This window comes from Brienomyrus brachyistius, chromosome 10, assembly GCF_023856365.1.
Source record: "Brienomyrus brachyistius isolate T26 chromosome 10, BBRACH_0.4, whole genome shotgun sequence".
In the NCBI taxonomy this organism is placed as follows: Eukaryota; Metazoa; Chordata; class Actinopteri; order Osteoglossiformes; family Mormyridae; genus Brienomyrus; species Brienomyrus brachyistius.
The window spans coordinates 17,882,019-17,900,883 of record NC_064542.1 but is presented as its reverse complement, the minus strand read 5'-3'; the positions used below and the strand labels follow the sequence as shown (position 1 = coordinate 17,900,883).

Sequence of the window (18,865 nt, the reverse complement as noted above, 5' to 3'; positions counted from 1 at the left end):
GATCCCGGTAATGTACCATTTTCACTTGGATTATAGCTTCCATTACTTTTCCTGTTATAATTGGTCTATAGTTTGATGGATAACTTATATCCCCTTTTCGTGTTATATTAGCATGCTTCCAAGGAGAAGGTACCACACCAGTAGATAAGTATTTCTGAATTAGTAAAGTTAAAGGTTAGCTAATAATATCCTTCATCTCTTTTAAAAGTATAGGTAAGATGCCATCAGGGCCCTGTGATTTATTTATTTTGAGGTTAGCTAGGCTTTGTAGCACTTCAGCTTCAGTTATGTATAATAGTAATAGACAACACTGGATTAGTAATAAGAGCTGGTATGTTACTTGTATCCTCTACAAGTGAATACCCGTACAACACTATATCAATTTCATTTTCAATTATAAGACCCTTACTATCCTGCAAATTAGTGATTTCAGCTTTTAGAGCTCTTTTGGAGTTCAAATGTTTGAAGAAACTTTTAATGCCACCCTTAGCCTACAATGCAATCTTCCTTTTGACATTCCTTTTGACAAAGAGTATAATGTTATTTGTTTAACTCAACCTGTAGACTTAGATACATAGATGCTTTCTTCCAGTTTTATTAGTTATTTTCCATTTGTGGAACAAAGCCCTTACAGCAATGCCTCTTCAGTAGTTTTGTTATTTAACACCATCCAGTTTACAGTTCCTAGTCTGAGTATTTTTGTATATTCCTCATTTTTGTTTAGGACTTTTCTCTTCAGACGCTACTGTGAAGTAGATCTAAAACCTCCAATTTTCCGATCCTATCTTGGTTATTAGAGAGAACAAGATCGTGAATAGCTTCTCCCCTGGTAGGGATATAATTATCCTAAGCATATTAGGAGATTTAAAGACAGTTGTATGTATATTTTATGTTATACACAGCATTAACTGCGATTGATTTCAGTTGTTATCATCCAGACAGTTTCTGTTATCTGTGTGGTTCACTCACGGCAAAAGCACAACGTTGCCCAATTACCGCAGACCTTAAGAAGATATACAAATGGTACTTCGACTGTCCCCTGGGTGACCAGGATAAATCTTGGGCCCCACGTGTCATCTGTAGCAATTGTTCCAACAGACTGCAAGATTGGCTAAATTGGAAAAAGGTAGTGATGTCATTCACAGTTCCGTTGGTGTGAGCCAGGAACAAGCAGTGTCCAGATTCTGCCTCTGGTTCATCCGAATGAAATCTTTCTGCCAGCTCTCCATAACAGGCGAGGCTTAAAGAAGAACCTTGCAAAGACCACGTGTAAAGTGAACTCACGGGGTTTTCAGTACCTTGTTGAGAAATTTCCAAACATGAACCCCGCAAAACTGAAGGAAGGAATATTTATAGGTCCGCAGATAAAGTAGGCTTTGCTGGATGAAGGTTTTACTGTAAACGATCTCTCTCAGCAGCCAGGCTTGAAGCTTGAGAGGCATTCAAGTGGCAGTTTAGCAATTAGTCTCCTGTATACAAGGAAAGAGTTCAGAATCTGCTTCATTCATACCTGAAATTGGGCTGTTCCATGTCACTGAAAATAAACTTCATCTAAGGTTCTATCCAGAAAATCTTGGTATGTGAGTGATGAGCAAGGAGAACGTTTTCACCAAGACAGTTAATGGAGCGTTGCTACCAAGGTTTCTGTAGTGAAAGTACTGCTGGATACTGTACTGTGACAGTCCAGACAGTGTACTCATTCTCTAAACATTTTTGAAGAAACAGTGATAGATGACCGACAACATTAAGTACATCTGTGCCACAGTGTGTGCCTATTTGACTTCATGCTGAATTTATTGAAACATTTACTTAATTGATGCTTACGTTATGGTAAAAAACTACATGCAAGTACACTTAAAAAGTTGATGTGACTGCAACAAACTGAAAACAAATCTGAAATAAACATGAAAAAAAATATTCCGAAAAGTGTGTTGTGGCCTCAGGTGATTACAAAAAATGTTTTTGTTCTCTTGTGTTATCAAAACGAATGATTATTGTGAGATAAAACGAGATAAAACTATTATTGTGCCGCATTTCATTTCACAGTAATGCTCCCATTTTGTCTTGTGTCATAAGCCCACCGTACCTCTTTCAATGCCCCTTTTATTTTATTTTATTTCGGTTGAATTATATTTAGAGTTCCAGGAAATCCACTGTTATAAGACAAGTTTCTAAAAAAAGTTCAATAAATGCTTGATAATCATATTGAATTATGATCACAATATTTACCAAAATAATCGTGATTATAATTTTTGTCATAGTCAAGGAGATCTACTTTGATGTAAAATATATACTAAATGTGTATATAAAACTTTCATAAACCAGAGTACATCCATGACTTGGATGTTCTTCAATAAGGCTTAAATAATTTCCTCCAGGATAATAAATATATTGTGACTCTGATATGTGAATGATGCCCATGGAAACCAGCTGCTTTGTTATAGTCTCTGATCTTCTGCTGATAGTCCAAGGACAGGCTTTTCCATGGCAGCCTGTCTTGAATTGTTTTGCCTGAAACCTTCAGATTATTATTGCATTTGCATAATTACGGAGCGCCTAAGTGCAGTTTAGTAGGAATTTTGGGTAAAAGTAGAATTTTGTTTATATCACTTCTCTGTCAAGTCACATCCTAACCAAACCAATCATAATTATGACTGACATTAATCTGCTCCTCTTATGTTCCAAGTACCCAGGCTGCTCCCATAATGCAGTAGGTGTGTTTCAGGTTGTCCTCTGCTAAATGTTTCTGACATGACAGACAGTACCTGGTGGTGAGGGAGGGTTGTAAAGGGGACAGTGTGGATGATAGCACACTAGCAAGCAAGTGAACAGGTAGGTTTTTTTCCCCACTTAAATTTCCTCCGCTTCTTTCATACTTTCATGTAACGGGTTTGTATGGCAGGTGGTACCTCTGACGCCATCCTCTTATCTGCCATAAAGAGGTTCACATCACAAGTTGGTGTGACCCCCCAATGTATCTGTCTCACTTCAAGGGTTTTGTTCTACAATCCAGGCTAGATTTTCAAACAAGGGGACACCTGTGTAGGAAGGGACACCATAATGGTTCCTGCTGCGCAGGAAGGTCTCAGTCCCTCACAGGCACTGTTTAGTTGCTCTGTAGTTAAAAGTTAATTTCATCATACACTGATGGGCGCTACTGTTAGCTACTTAACTAAATTAGTGGTAAACAATAACCATTAATTGTAGTGATTAAAAATGAATTATTTTGGCCAATTACATTGTGCATGGATATTCTATTTATCATCTGGTTGCAAATAGTATAGCACTACTTGGCCTTTGTCCAAAGGACAAGGCCTACTGTAAATGAAGATTAGCGCGAAATAGCCCACATTAAGAGTTTAATCTGTATGCTGACGATTTAAGGGCATCATGTTCTCCGCAGGCAGGTAGAAGTGTGATGGATCTTTTTAGGTAAAAGCAGAGATCCAGAGTCTTTTTGTCTCTCATAGTCAGATGTAGTGCTGCCTGTCAGGGTCCAAGAAAATGACCTACAGTGATGGCAGACAAGCAAACATTACAATTCAGACCACGACTTGGCTGCGGAGAGCAGGACTGAATTAATAATATTCTGTTTTTCTGCAATTTTAAAGTAATTACACAAAGCCAATCTACAAGTACAATAATAGACAGTGATGATGAAAGTAATTGTGTTGTTTATCTGCACTGTGCATCAGTCTTATCATAAGGAAAGCCATCTACAGCCTATTTCATGCCTGATCTTTTGGTACTTTGCTTTTAATGTTTGTTTTAATTATGGCTTCTGAAGTAAACCCACTGATTATCTAATGACAGACACAGGTGATGAATAGTGATTGGCCATGCTTACTGTATTTCACATTGACACCTATATCATATTAACCCCCAAAATCAGGTTCTGTTCAGGACTGATTGTATACTAAATGTATATACTGCCATGATTATTGGGGTTGTCAATCCCGCCATCTCTTCATGTCCCTGCGACTCCCAGGTTCAGCTGGAGCTTGAGCAGTTGACAGTGCCTCTCATAGAACTTTAGATATCTTTGTGTCAGAGATGGGGAACTAATGTCTGATCCAGGTGGATACAGAAGGGTGATTCACATCAGCTAATCAGTGAGAGGCAGTGAATATCTCATGATAAACAGGCTCACAAAATTGGTGTGACGCCCCAGTGTATCTGTCTCACTTCATGGGTTTTGTTCTGCAATACAGGCTAGATTTTCAAACAAGGGGACACCTGTGTAGGAAGGGACACCATAATGGTTCCTGCTGCGCAGGAAAGTCTCAGTGACTAGGAAGAGACAAAAGACTCCTCTGAGAGGACGTGAATAGAGTTCTTTCATATGCAAAACCGATATGTACTGGCAGAATTTAAATTATACTCAGGTGCAGTGCTACAGCAGAAATGTGTTGAGAAATTACCCTGGTAGCACCGATCAGAACATCCGTCAGCATTGTAGAACATCTAATGAACGTTGGTGTTGCATCAAGTTTATAAGCATGAGTTTAAGGATAACTAAGTGAATTCTGTATTGCTTCAGGTTAAAATATAATGTTTTTAAGTGATGTTTCCGATGCTAGCCATCGAAGGTATTGTTATTTTCCATATCATTTACATTTTTGGGGGAGGGCACAGGTAAACAGAAAGATTTTCAGCTATATGATTTGTATTTCTGCACATTGAAATTACATTGTTTACTGGCAGTAAAATTTGTTGAAGGGGAGAAGGAGCAGGGGGGTTGCAGTGGTAAGACTTTTCACTGGGGCATTTTATCATCGCTGAAAAGCATAATGACAGATTTCTGGGACATTGTGCATCATTCAAAGGTGTGGGGGAGCTGCTGTCAGCTTTCAGGAAACTTCTAGACCTTCCAAGGAAAGTGGTGTGCCTCTGGGATCTGCAATCCTGGTAGCACAGTGGTTAATGCTGTTGCCTCAAACCTCTGGAGAGCAGGGTTTGAGTCTACGTGTGTGCAGTTGTATTTTCTCAAACTCCAAAAACACTCTGAGGTGAATTGGAGTTGCTGAATTGTGTGAAAGATGTGTGCCTTGTGATAAAATATTCTTGCACAGGTACTTGAGGACCATTAAAAGATTCCAGAGGCTGGCATTCCGCACAGATAATGGTTTGTGTTTGTTTAGAAGTCCAGGTTTATTGCTGATCTCTTAAATCTCTGTTTTCTTAACCGACAGCTGGGACCACATATATTTTTGGAAGAGGAGGAGCCCTCATCATCTACACCTGGCCACCCAACGACCGGCCGAGCACACGGGCAGACCGGCTAGCGGTGGGGTTCAGCACCCAGCTGAGAGAGGCCATCTTGGTGAGGGTGGAGAGTGCCTCAGGACTTGGAGACTACCTGGAACTTCACATAGTAAGGAACTTGTTAATGTGTGGAATGGGTGTGGCAGGAAAGACTGTGGTGGATGTGGCTAGAGGAGAGCACAGTGGTAGGTGCGCTCATGCACTTAGCTGGAAATGGTTAAATAAACAAAGACTAACATTAACAAGATGAAGTCAAGCTGTCATACGATGGTCGTGATGGTTTCTCATAAACAGGATGCACTGGATGTACTGTAGGATGTTGCCAATTATGGATTCCCATTTACAGGCTCCATTGAATGTAGGGTACTGGCCATAGAAAATTCCAGTGAACAGCCTGCACTGGATGTAGGGTGGTGGCCATGATGGATTCTAATTAACACGCTGCACTGGATATAGGCACCAGATACTGTAATTCTGTTATTTCAGATTCACTTACAGTTCTCTAAGTTTGTGTATCCTCTGCATATGAGACCAATTAAGCCGGATAAGTGTTATCAGTGCAGGACTTTATTCAGAAGGCCCCTAACCAGACCCAAGTTTAGAAAGGTGCCTAAGTGTGCACTGCACCTTCAATTTAATAATGTGCACCTTCAGGTATAAATCAATCAGTCCGTGAGTAAGACCAAAAAGTCGTCCTTGAGTTCTGACCTGACTGGTGCAGTGAAACAGTGTGGTGGGAGGACAGGATCATTGAATGGAGAAAGTTGGTCTTTTGCAAGAAGGTATCTGCCTTTGAATTCTTCTCCCCCCAGTCAATATGTGATGGAAACCCTGAAATGAGCAAATAACATAGCTCACTGAGCCTGTCAAGGGTTAAATCACTTAGTGGTTCCTGTGTATTCGCGGTTCTTATGGTTGGTGTGGATCTGGAACGGACCGTGTTTGCCCCCCTCAAGCCAGTGCCTCCACTCCTCAAGGGCTAACTTTATTGCCAGAAACCCATGGTCCCTACATGATAATTCTCTTCAGTGCTGGATAGCTTATGGGAATAGAAGATAGAAGACCCAAGGGTGTAACCTGGGTGGGGTGCTGATGCAATGTCAGAGATATACCCCCGGTCCGAAACATCCACCTCCACAACTAAAGAATGCCTAGGGTCTGGTTGCCTGAGGATGGAAACCTGGACAAATGCTCACTTCAGCCACTGGAGGATGGCTTAGGTTTCAAGGTTCCTGGTAATTCTCCTGTATGGATGATGAGTGAGGGCCGTGAGTGGAGTGGACCACTGAGGTGATGATCTGGAACCTGGGCTGAATCAGGTGATAACGTAGCCCACACAGCAGATCATCCAAGCTGGAGGGCTGGATTTAGGCCTTGAGCCTGAGGTCCTCACCACAACACACCATCTCCGTCAGGAGGTCTGGATTAAGCCCTCCATCATATATGCTGAGCAAAGCTGCCTCGCTCCACTCACTAGGTGCCACTAGTATGAGACACTCTATGGCAAACTTGGCTGTCCAGCGAGATCATCGACGAAGCTCCAGCTGCTAATTTCTCATGTCTCTGCCCAGGACTGTGTGGTTAAACACCTCCTTCCTGTAAGTGATGAACAAAATGATGGGGTCCCCCAATGGAATATGGCAGTTGCCCACTTTTTTGCCAGTGAAGACGGAGATCATGAAATCCACCTGTTCATCCTTGAATGTGAATGAATTTGCGTTTTGTCCCTGTTTTGTCCCTGTTGTTCAAAGATTATCAGTCAGGTTTCCTAAATTGCCCATAGTGTTTGTATGTGCCCTGTGATGGACTGGAATCCCATCCAGGAAGTTTCCCGGCCCTGTGCCCTATGCTGCATAGAATAGACTATAGGCCCTGTACGATATTCACCAGAAGGGCCACTAGAGGATGGCTGGATTCTGCATTTTCAGTCTTCATGCTTTGTAAACTGGCTGAAATATAAATGTATGTGCTCCAGTGGGAATGAACAAATCTGGTTGGTCTGTTGACAGAAAGATCTTGACGTGTAATGAAGCGATTGCAGGGGAGAGAAAAGGGTTTATGTGACTTCAGACAAATTCTCTCCCAGATCAATAAGCTATTAGGCTCCTAGGGAGCCGCCCCACTGTGCTCCTCTGTTCTGCAGCTCTAACCAGCTGCAGCACAGTGCTGGTCCATTAGCATGCCATCCTGCTCTGCAGACCGTGCCCACAGCTCTCTCTGTGGGATCTGGGAGTGTGTGGATGAGCCATTGTGGCCACTTATACGCCTCCAGGGTGGGGGTGGGATAAGGAGGATTTACTGGCCAAGTGTGACCAGTTGGACCCACTGCAGCACTGTATGATGAGCACAGCAGGTCCCACCTCCAGGCCATATTAAACCAAATCTACATCTGAGTATTTGTAGACCAATCACAAAAACGTGTAAAAACAATCATCAATTTAAATGTCCTGCATCTGAAATCACATTCAGTAGGAAGTCCTAACAAGCAAAAAAAAATAAAAAAGCAAAGAAAAACAATCTTTTTCCTATTGTTTACAGATCATCTCTATCTCTGCAGGAGATGTATAGATAAGTGAGTTAGGCATCTGCTTCCCAGAGTGCTCTGCTATTGCTTGATGTTTCAAATTTACATCTGCTTCTTCAGCAGATCCTTTCCAGGGGGAATTCACTCCCAAATCCAGGCCAGAAATGCATACGGACTGGGTTTCCATAAATGCATTTTTTTTCTACCTCTTTTCTGTAAGTCATTAATACAGTGAGCCCTCATGCATTTGCGCTTTGTGATTCGCAAATTTACAGATCCACAAAAATTTCATTGGAACTGAACTTATTTGCATCCGTGATTTTTTCACACATATGCGAAATCCTCGAAGAACCCTACAGAAGTGTTTATGTTTAATTTTCGTGCCCTCGAGGAGCAACTGACTCTCATCCGACACAACAAGGAATTAGATAAGAGAGTTGAACGTAGGTCATAGACGTAGGAAAGGATGTACAGTTTACAGAGGCGGCATCATCTGAAGTGACTGTGTCTAACTGCTTTCAGGTGCTTCCAGCTTTATGATCTACTTAGATTTCCAGAAGGCCTTTGATGTTGTCCCCCACAAGCGGCTCTTCCTTAAGATCAAAGCTGCAGGGATTTTAGGAACTGCAGCAGCTTGGATTGAAAACTGGTTAACTGACAGGAAGCAGCGAGTGGTTATTAGAGGCACAATGTCACAGTGGACCTGCGTTCATAGTGGGGTACCTCAGGGATCAATTTTAGGACCACTATTGTTCCTAATTTATATTAACTATACTGACACAAATATATACAACAAAGTGGTTAAATTTTCTGACGACACCAAGGTGGCTGGTGTAGCAGATACTGATCTAGCAGCAGAGAGGCTACAATGGGATCTGGATTTAATTAGGGACTGGGCTGATACCTGGCAGATGAAATTTAGAATAGATAAATGTAAGGTAATCCATGCAGGGAGCAGAAATATAAAGTACAGATATTTTATGGGTTCCACTGAAATAAAGATCTCTGTGTGTATGTTGATGCTTCCATGTCCCACTCTCACCAGTGTGGGGAAGCAATAAAAAAGACCAATAGAAGATTAGGTTGCATCTCTAGGTGTGTGGAGTTTAAGTCAAGGGAAGTGATGTTATGATTATATAATTCCTTGGTAAGACCCCACCTAAAATATTGTGTGCAGATTTGGTTATCATATTTTAAGAAGGACATTGCTGCCTTGGAAAGGGTTCAGCGTAGGGTTACAGGAATGATTCTTAGTCTTAGAAGAATGTCTTATGAGGAGAGGTTAGCTGAGCTGAATCTGTTTAGCCTCGAGCAAAGGAGACTAAGGGGGGGACATAATCCAGGTACATAAGACTCTTAACAGGTTTGGATGCTGTTCAGCCAAATGGCCATTTCAATATTAGTTTAAATTGTATAACTTGTGGCATAAGTGGAAATTAGCGGGAGAACATTTTAAAATGAATTTGAGGAAGCACTTCTTTACACAGCGTGTAGTTAGAGTATGGAATAGTCTTCCTGCTAGTGTAGCACAAGCTAAAACCCTGGGTTCCTTTAAATCAGAGCTAGATAAGATTTTAACAATTCTGAGCTATTAGTTAAGTTCTCCCCAAAGAGCTTGATAGGCCGAATGGCCTCCTCTTGTTTGTTAATTTATTATGTTCTTATGTTCTTATTATTATTATTATTAGAACACAGAATTTTACAAGAACATTATACATTATTTTACAAGAACATCATTTCTATTATTTTCCATTATTTCTAACATATATGTTTAGTATGCATAAAAATACATATTGACACTATATGTTGGCCTATATATATGTAAGTGACCACCAGTATCAAGCAAGATCATATATAATAATAATAATAGATACTTTTATTGTCCCCGTAGGGAAATTGTCTTTACGCCTCCCACAACTTGCTCTTTTTTCATAGAGGAAGTTGTCTGCGAAGGGCTGCCACCTGTAGTGGCGCCCAGGGAGCTGGGAGTTAAGGACCTTGCTCAAGGACCCACAGTCTGAGGCGGGGTTTGAACCTGCGACCTTCTGATTACAGGCACACAGGCTTAGCCCACAGAGCCACACGCTGCTCCCATATCATATCATACATGTATGAATCATACATGAAATGAGAAATAATTATGCATGTTAAGTAGGACCCATCCTAGACTCAGGGGTGCCCCCATTGAAACTTAATGCTACATTATTCGTAAGCTGTACCTTATCACTCCGAAGTGTTTTCCAAAACATCCTTAACTAAGTATACTTTCTGTAAGAAATACACTCTGAGCTATCACTTATCAATGTCGTCAGCTCTCACTGCTAGTGGCCCCCTACTGTTTGGATTCATGCCTCTCACATCAGCAGTTGCACCTAATTACATCTCAGGCTGTTAAGCAATATGTACTCTAATAATTTAAGAGTTATAGTTCACTAATAAGTTTAAAAACAATACAACATTAATTGGGGTGTTTTAATGCAAATAATAAAATTGTACATTATCGTGGATGCATATTACACTTTACTGAACATGAAATTGCCTTTTAAATGATAGGTCTGTTTTCCAAAGTGATTTCAGCTGGTAAACAATTACGGGCTAAATGGGTAGGAATCAATAAAAAAAGTCTAAAAAATGTAGATTTTCCTTTTATGTTTGTACCACATGACCACAGTTTCACTTCTCTTAATCATTTTTGTAACCTTTCCCGGTTACTTGGACGCTCAAACACACCACAGTCATGTCCTGGGATGTTCTTTTTTCCTAACTCAGCTCATTTAAAATATATATTACCAAGTAATAGCTTTCAAAATAGTGTCAGAATAAAGTGCACACCCCACTGTACTGTGCCAGAGACACAGTGTAACAAAACATTGGTTCATGAGGTTGGTAAGAGTCGACGCTGCGAGTTCATTTACATATAATTGCAATGTATCCCCCCCCCCCCACCCCAAAAAAGAAAGAGCCAGGAATAGTCCCTAACAGTCACATTGGATATTCTGTTAGACTAGGACAGTAACTCAATGTTTTTTTTCAGGTATGTGCCATTGCTAATCATAGTATTAATGACATATGATGCACGCAGCTGTTTAAAAGAATGAATAAAAATAAAAAGAAGTGATACTGGAATCTGAGGAGGCAGACTTTTGCACCCAGTCAACAAAAAAAATTATTTTGCATTTAGATAAAAATTAAAAACAAAAATTATTTTTGCAGTTAGATGATTCAGTTTGCTAGTTTTTTTTTGATCCTCACCAGTTCTGATTTATGCAGAGTTTTGAAGAATCTGTGTAGTGTTTTATTTATAAAGAACACCGCTTTCTCTCATGATGCAGCCGAGCAGCGATTGCATGGAGGGAATAATCCATTCTCGAGACACTGATGTCATCCAACCCGGCTCCATCACCACTAATGTCGTCCTTAAACAGCTATCTCTTAAGCTATCTTTCAAGGGATAGTTCAGGAAATAGACAAAAACAGTAAACAACTTAAGTAAGGCACACCATTCAAGTGTTCGTAACATGCTAAGAGACACCTTTGATGGAGAAATCACGAGATATTTAGTCTGTATGGGCGGGGAATCGGCTTGGCGGCTATCATGGTATACAGTACCACAGCTCTCTCGTTCGGCCATCCCTCCTCCAGTAATGAGAGCAGGAAAAAGCTCATTGGACGGTCCCAGTCAAGTGCCTCCTTCCCCGAGATTTCAGTCAGCCCCTTACGTCGAATTAGTGGAAAATTCATTTAGCGGAGAATTTCATGTTATTCTGAGCAAATGGGCAGTCGAGTGTGAATAAGCATAGAAGCTCAAGAGCAGAGTGACCTAAAGGTAAAGCCCATTCCATCTGAAGTTACGACGTGCTGGACAAGCATGTTCTATTCATTTTTTTTAGTCAGACTGACTGCTTATTACCACCTCTAGCAGCTCTCACAGCCAGTAGACTTTTTGGATACACCTTTGTTAGTTTTGTACACCATAATGCATAGCCGTGGGGGGGGGGGGGGGGGGGGGGGGGGCATATTCAGCCTCCAACCTGTTTTTCAGAGATTGTAATGCATTAAGCTGAGAGTTTTCTTTGTTATTCCCACAGTATTCTGTACAGCAAATGCCCACAAAACTGAAAGGAAACAGTGTAACATAAAATTATACAAATAAAATTTCATTATTTTTAAAGTATTCTCTCCCCCCCCCGCGCACAATACTTGATTGGACCATCTCTAGCAGGTCTCACAGCCAGTAGACTTTTTGGATACATCTTTGTTAGTTTTGTACACCATAATGCATAGCCATGGGGGGGGGGGGACTGAGGGCACTGCAGCACCCCCTGCTGGAAAGCTAGGCATCACAGCATCACAGCACCCACAGCTAGATGAATAATAATAATAATAATAATAATAATAATAATAATAATAATAATAATAATAAATGTATTAAAATATTTTAAATGGTTTCCCTCATGTTTCTTATGCAAGAACTGAACATTTGATGAAGTTCTTGAGAAATAATAAGCAATTCTGTACAAGAATTCTGTAGCACTGCGTATCATGGGCAACAATTGTCACATTATAAAGCCAGATACTGTATTGCTTTGTTTAAGCTTGGACACAATGGCACAGAAACACATCTCCGATTTCTCTAGCAAACTACCTGTCCTTGTTGAACGTACACATAGACGTTACGAACAATTTAGATATCAAAGCCCTCATGACAGACATTATTTCCCTGATCGCTGAGCCCCAGGCCATGTTTGGAGTGATACAGTAGGGTTAAGTGCAGCTCCAGGGAAGAGCTTGGTTTATTATGAGCTGCTGTCAAGCAGTTTACATTATTGCTAAAGAGTTTCATGCTGATTGTGTTGCTGCAAATATGTATGAATATATGTTGTTGTGTGTTGTGCAAAATGAGGGCATGGATCGGTCAAAATAGCTATTCTGCGTTTGGATAAGTTTTGGATAAGCCACAGCTTACAGGTCTGTTAGACTCTATTGCATTGAATGCTCTGGTTCACTATGTGTAGTAAATTGTCTTATGTATAACAGAATCTCTTTGGTAGCTGCAACACCTCCTCACCTTTTTCATGGTGTCTATTGATTTGTTGTTGCATATATGCATGTTTGTGTGTGGGCTGGATGCCCGTGCCCTGTCACAGAGTCAGACGTTTAAATGAAATATAGTACATTTAGTACTCTTTAAATATTGTGTGTAGCCTATTTAGATGTATTCTTGTCATCTTAGCGGGACACCCCCCCACAGCACCCCCAACCCAAATCATTTTCCCACAGCCCTGGCGTGATGGAACAACATTTGTCAAGTTTGCTGGGGAACGGCCATAAATAGTAATTGTGAAGTCTTGCCACAGATTTTCAGTGGAGTTAAGGTCTTGACGTTGACATTCAAGAACATTTTTTTTTTTTCCCATTTCCATGCTGCTGAAAAGGAAAACCCCAAAACATGAGGCTACGACCACCATACTTTATTGTCAGGATGGAGTCACCTAGCTTGTGTGTAGTGTTTGATTACCACTTAGTGTTCAGGCCAAAAGGATCATGTTTTGTCTCAGACCACAAAACCTTCTACCACATCATGGCAGTGTCCTCCAGGTGATGTTTCACCACAAGGATGTGGGTCTTTTTCAGCAGGGCTTCACCCTTCCCACTCTCCAATAAAGGCCCTTTCTATGGAGTACCTTGCATTTGTTGATCCATGAACATCATCTAGCACTGCAGCCACATGTGTCACAACTCCTCGTCTTGCCTGGCCACTCAGCCTAAGTGGGGTGGCCTGGTCTAGACAGAGTAGTAGTAGTTTCATATTTTTTTTGTACTTTTCTCCGGATGCATGCATCTCACTAATCATAATCCTGACTTGCTTGGTTTGCTTTTTGACCTTCATTCTGAGCCCCTTTTTGTGAAAGTCTGTATGTTATGATGGGACCTGCAGACACCAGGCTTTTATCCATACAGGATCATTTAAAGCAGATGACCTGCTAATTGCTGACACAGGTGGTGGTAGCTTTTACATGATCAAATTTGAGCTTGAAGTGGAATATATTTCTGAAAGTTTAGTGAACTGTTTTGCATATTGTGGCTATCACGATGATCACTTACATATATAGTTTTCGGTATAAAATTGTTATAGTGGGAACCTACATAGTCCATTTTGACCAACAACATTAAAGCAGAAGGAAATTATGCCAAATGATGACAGTTGTACAACACAATTTGCAGACATGTCCAAAACAATTTGTCTCAAACAGTGAGAAATGATGTTCTGATGTGTATCATGGGGTGGGGATCTCATTTGTTGTTTTGCAGATGTTGTTGTCATTTGAGAAAAACTGTAATGTGTTGCGCTTGTGGGACCTCGGGGCCGCTGCATCCATCCTTCATGCCTGCAGGTACTCCCTTGACATTCAGCATTACGTCCTCTCAATAAAGATTGTGTTATATGAAAAAATGGGTTTGGATACACCAAATAATATTAGACGAATCTGATTTACTTCCCAGATTTACTGTCAGTGATAAAATATTCATTACTTCAGACTTCAGGATGTCTGCCAATAGTGGCACTGTGAAACTTTTTGTAGCTGATGGACCACACAGCACATATTTAAGATTGCACAGCACATAACACCCATTAAACATTCCAAGAAATATTATTACCAACAATAATTAGTATTCCATTAAACAAATATGGACAATGAAAACTACATAACTGGTAGGCAGGGACGGATTACGGACCGGGCCAGCGTGGCCGCTGCCCAGGGGCCCCCGGGGTGCAGGGGGCCCGTGGGGCCCCTAGCCCAAAACAATTTGCAACGCTTATCAACAATGTATTTTCGTTTGTCTATTTTAGAGGGCCTACATTCTTTGATCCTCTGCCTACAAGGGCCCCTGACCCTATAGGGAGGGTGTTTGGCTGCCAAGGGCCCTTGAATTGTGGTGGTGGTGCTGGTGCTGGTGGTGGTGCTGGTGGTGGGGGGGGCCTCGCAAACGTTTTGCCCAGGGGCCCACACAACCCATAATCCATCCCTGTTGGTAGGTAAGCCCATGCATTACAGGGACATAAAAATAACACGGACTAGTGCTTCAAGTCAAGGCAGGATCAAATACTCACAAAAACATTTTCTCAGGCATAATCTCAGCCACAAATGCTCATTAATGAAGGAAGAAGATTATTGATGACACAGACCCCATAAAACCAACAGATATTTCAGAGAATATGTGTGTTAAACCTATGAAAGTCACTTTTGAACTCCCAGCCCAGCATCACTCATTCATATATCAAGCCTTAATTAATAAAACAAAATTTTAGTGCAAATTGGATCAGGAAAAAAAGAAAAACAAAATGAGAAGTGCAAGGCAGTATAACTAGCTATGTTGTACAAAACTAGTACGTATTATTTACTGTGTATAAGATGGAGGATTTCTAAGCATAATGTGCCATAGATCAGCTATTATGTTGCATTATTCAATGTCTAGTTTCTATAATTATTAAAAAAGATTTCACTTCTTTCATTTGTGTAGCTTAATAATTGCAAAAGATCTCACGGTTTTGAAAGGAGAGGCCCTTGGAAAGAAAAGAAAGCCAAGTGCTGATGCAGTGCTGGTCGTGTCAGACACAGGTCAGGTTAGCTAATGAGACTGAGAAGCCCACGAGCATCAGCCAGCTGACAAAGGGCTTGACGCCCATCTTCTTGAAAGATAAAGAGCTAGTCTGATGGAAAATGAAAGTGCTGGAACACTTCCCAGAGAAATTTGATAAGCACACACATCTGTTTGATTAATATACAGATTCATTTAGCTTTCTCGAGCTAATTTCTTCTGTAAATTCAATCCAATGTGATTGGGCCACAGTCATGCACAATTTGTTGGCTTTTCATGGACAGGGGGTCCCTGGGGGCAGCATGCGGTCTCCTTGTGTGGCATTTCCATCTCGAATTCTGCCTCCACTCTGTCCGTGTGTTGTTTGCATATTCTACTCATTGCATGTGTGTGTGTGTGCCCTGCAATGGACTGCCGTTCTTGCACTTAGGGTGTTTCCTTGCCCCATGCCCCGTGCTGTGTGGGGGGACTCCCCAGGTCCCCCATTACCCTGTAACTGTTCTAGGGGTTGAAAGGTGAATAGATTTTGAAAGGTGAATAGAGCTCACTGCACTTTCATTTAGGTAGATGTCATCTGGGATGGCTGAGGAATATGTTTGTGAAAAATAAAGTTTCCCTTACAACCAAAGAGGGGACTTGCCCGCCAATCAATGATTCAATCTGGTATTAATTGAAAAATCCACATGCTGTACAATGTACCGTCTTTACCGTATATATATATATATATATATATATATATATATTTTTTTTTTTTTTACCAGAAGAAAGCCAACTGTTCTCCAAATGGGAGACAATAGAAAACTGCAAAGATTCTGGAACAGGAAGGAAGTTACTTTTTTATGAACCTTCACAGTGCAAAATGTAAGAATGATTACAATCTGCATCTGCAACAGTAGGGACAGTTATGTTGACGGCCATTAGAGGAAGCACGCCATGCAGAATGTTCTGGTTGCTCGTGTCCCACTCATGAAGCCACACAAACAGCTGGCAGATGGGGATTTGGACCTGGCTCTGCTAGAGGAGAACAGAGAAATGGTGGTATGCATCCTCAGTACGGAGGAGCTGTGAGAATGAGTGGGAGGCTTTTAATCTGACAGGGTGAGTCATAGAATCTGAAGATGACTGCCACCTCTGTTCCGGTGAGAGTTGGCCGGGGGGGAGGGCTCACCCCCCCCACTCCACCCCCAAAATCAATACAGACATTTTATCTTTATGACATTCTGGTTATTCATAGACAAAGCTATTGTTTCAGTGTCTGTCAGGATTGTGAACTGAAACTTGTTTTATATATTTTTTTAAACTTTAAAACTGTTTCAAGTGAAAGTACATATATTTATGGTGAATCACAAATTAAGCATAATTTCACGTAATAGCTGGTCCAGGGGTTGCTTCACTGAAAATTGTACAAAATGAAGCAAAGTCCCTTATTCATGAATGAAAAAAATGTTAGAATTCCGCAGCCGAAGTCGTCAAAGAGCTAGAGGACATTTTCAATTGATCATTTGAGTAATAAGTAACGTCACAGAAACACATGCATGGCAGGTGTAAATCAGACACTTACACTCACACAAAAAGCCTAAAAATATGCAGCCAAATCTGAGGACAAACATTAAAGAAGAGGGCAGATGGTGACTATAAATAAAGGAATGAATGAAGGAGAGATGGTACGATTCCACTGTTCTGTATAAGTTCTGTAAAAGACATTTCACTTTATCAGCAGGGTCTCTATCATTAGCGCAATCCACAATTAGCCTGACTTTTTAAATGACACGGTAAAAGACTAAACTGCACACGCCCTCACAGAGACATGGCACATCTCGGAGGATGGGCCCTCCAGCTTTTTAACACCCTGTTCGTTTTGCTCCAGCCTTGTCTCAGCACGGGGGGGGGCACCTTTCACTTCTTATTTCCCAGTGTGATTATAAAAGCCCCGCAAGGCCTAATCCCAGTTTGGCTACTCTCCACCCCCACTGAGTGCTCATAGGTCATAACTCTACATGGAAACTAGTAAACTACACTGCTACAGCCAAAGCCGCCTTGGTCTTATTTAATCGGCTCTTAGTGTCATAGAATCTTGGACGACGCAGCACAAGGATCAGTGTTTATGCGTCCACATCGGCTGGCACTGGTGTCGGTTTTAGGGACTGGGAGTCCTTCCGCATGAACCAGAACAGAGGTCTCGGAAGTTTAATGTGTGTCTTTTAACAAATTTAATCGTCAGTAAAAACCTTGCATGATCCTAGGTATGTAAGAGGAGCATGGCCAGGTGATGTGCATTTCTGAATTGCTTTGGTACATTTCTCATATGACAATTAAAATTTGCAAAATGAGTGTAATTGCCACACTGTAATGTTACTACTGCACACCAAAATGGTCATCATTTACTGTAATTTTCAGTTGCTTCTTGTTGATCAAATTGGATTATGTAGTTTCCTATTGCAATAATTTTATACCCAAACCAATATATGCTAAAACTGTTTACCAAAGTTTCTGAATGAATCAAAATATATTGCACAAATTGCTGTCATACAACATTGTTGAATTTTTGGTTCCCAAATTACATGATTCTGATGCCATATTGTTGTTCTTATACTGTATTGCCATTTTATGGAAGCCCAGAAGGACAAAACACACCAATATATTCAAAAACACGCCAGTAAATTCGACTTCAGAGCCGGAAGAGACTGGGGAAGTAGTTGGGTCCTTGGGCACCACGGAGCTGCCTACCCCCAGGAAGAGGGAGGTTGTGGTAGTAGGGGATTCAGTTATTAGAGGTGTAGATAGTTATGTGTGCACCCATGATAGAAGGTCCCGTACAGTGTCTTGCCATATTAAATTTGCAGACACCAAGGTGGGTGGTGTAACAGATACTGATCTAGCAGCGGAGAGGCTACAACGGGAGCTGGATTTAATAAGCGACTGGGCTGATACCTGGCAGATGAAATTTAGAATAGATAAATGTAAGGTAATCCATGCAGGGAGCAGAAATATAAAGTACAGGTATTTTATGGGTTCCACTGAAATAAAGGTAGCAGATTACGAGAAAGACCACGGTGTGTATGTTGCTGCTTCCATGTCGCACTCTTGCCAGTGTGGGGAAGCAATTAAAAAGGCCAAAAGGATGTTGGGTTACATCTCTAGGTGTGTGGAGTTTAAGTCAAGGGAAGTGATACTACGATTATATAATTCCTTGGTAAGACCCCACCTAGAATATTGTGTGCAGGTTTGGTCACCATACCTTATAAAGGACATTGCTGCCTTGGAAAGGGTATAATGTAGGGCTACGAGAATGATTCCTAGTCTTACAGGAATGTCTTATGAGGAGAGGTTAGCTGAGCTGAATCTGTTTAGCCTTGAGTAAAGGAGATTAAGATTCTAACAGGTCAGGATGCTGTTCAGCCAAATGGCTGTTTCAATATTAGTTTAAATACTAGGACTCGTGGCCATAAGTCGAAATTAGCGGGAGAACATTTT

General features: G+C 41.1%; 1 protein-coding gene across 4 annotated transcripts in view; it reads left to right on the top strand.

Moving 5' to 3' along the window:
* Positions 1-18,865, top strand: part of LOC125750613 (neurexin-2-beta-like) — a 357,714-nt gene that overhangs the window by 272,785 nt on the left and 66,064 nt on the right. For all 4 annotated transcript variants that reach the window (XM_049028714.1, XM_049028717.1, XM_049028716.1 and 1 more), the window contains one exon: positions 5,193-5,374. In XM_049028714.1, coding sequence (XP_048884671.1) covers positions 5,193-5,374 — 182 coding nt within the window. The remainder of the gene's footprint in view (positions 1-5,192; positions 5,375-18,865) is intronic.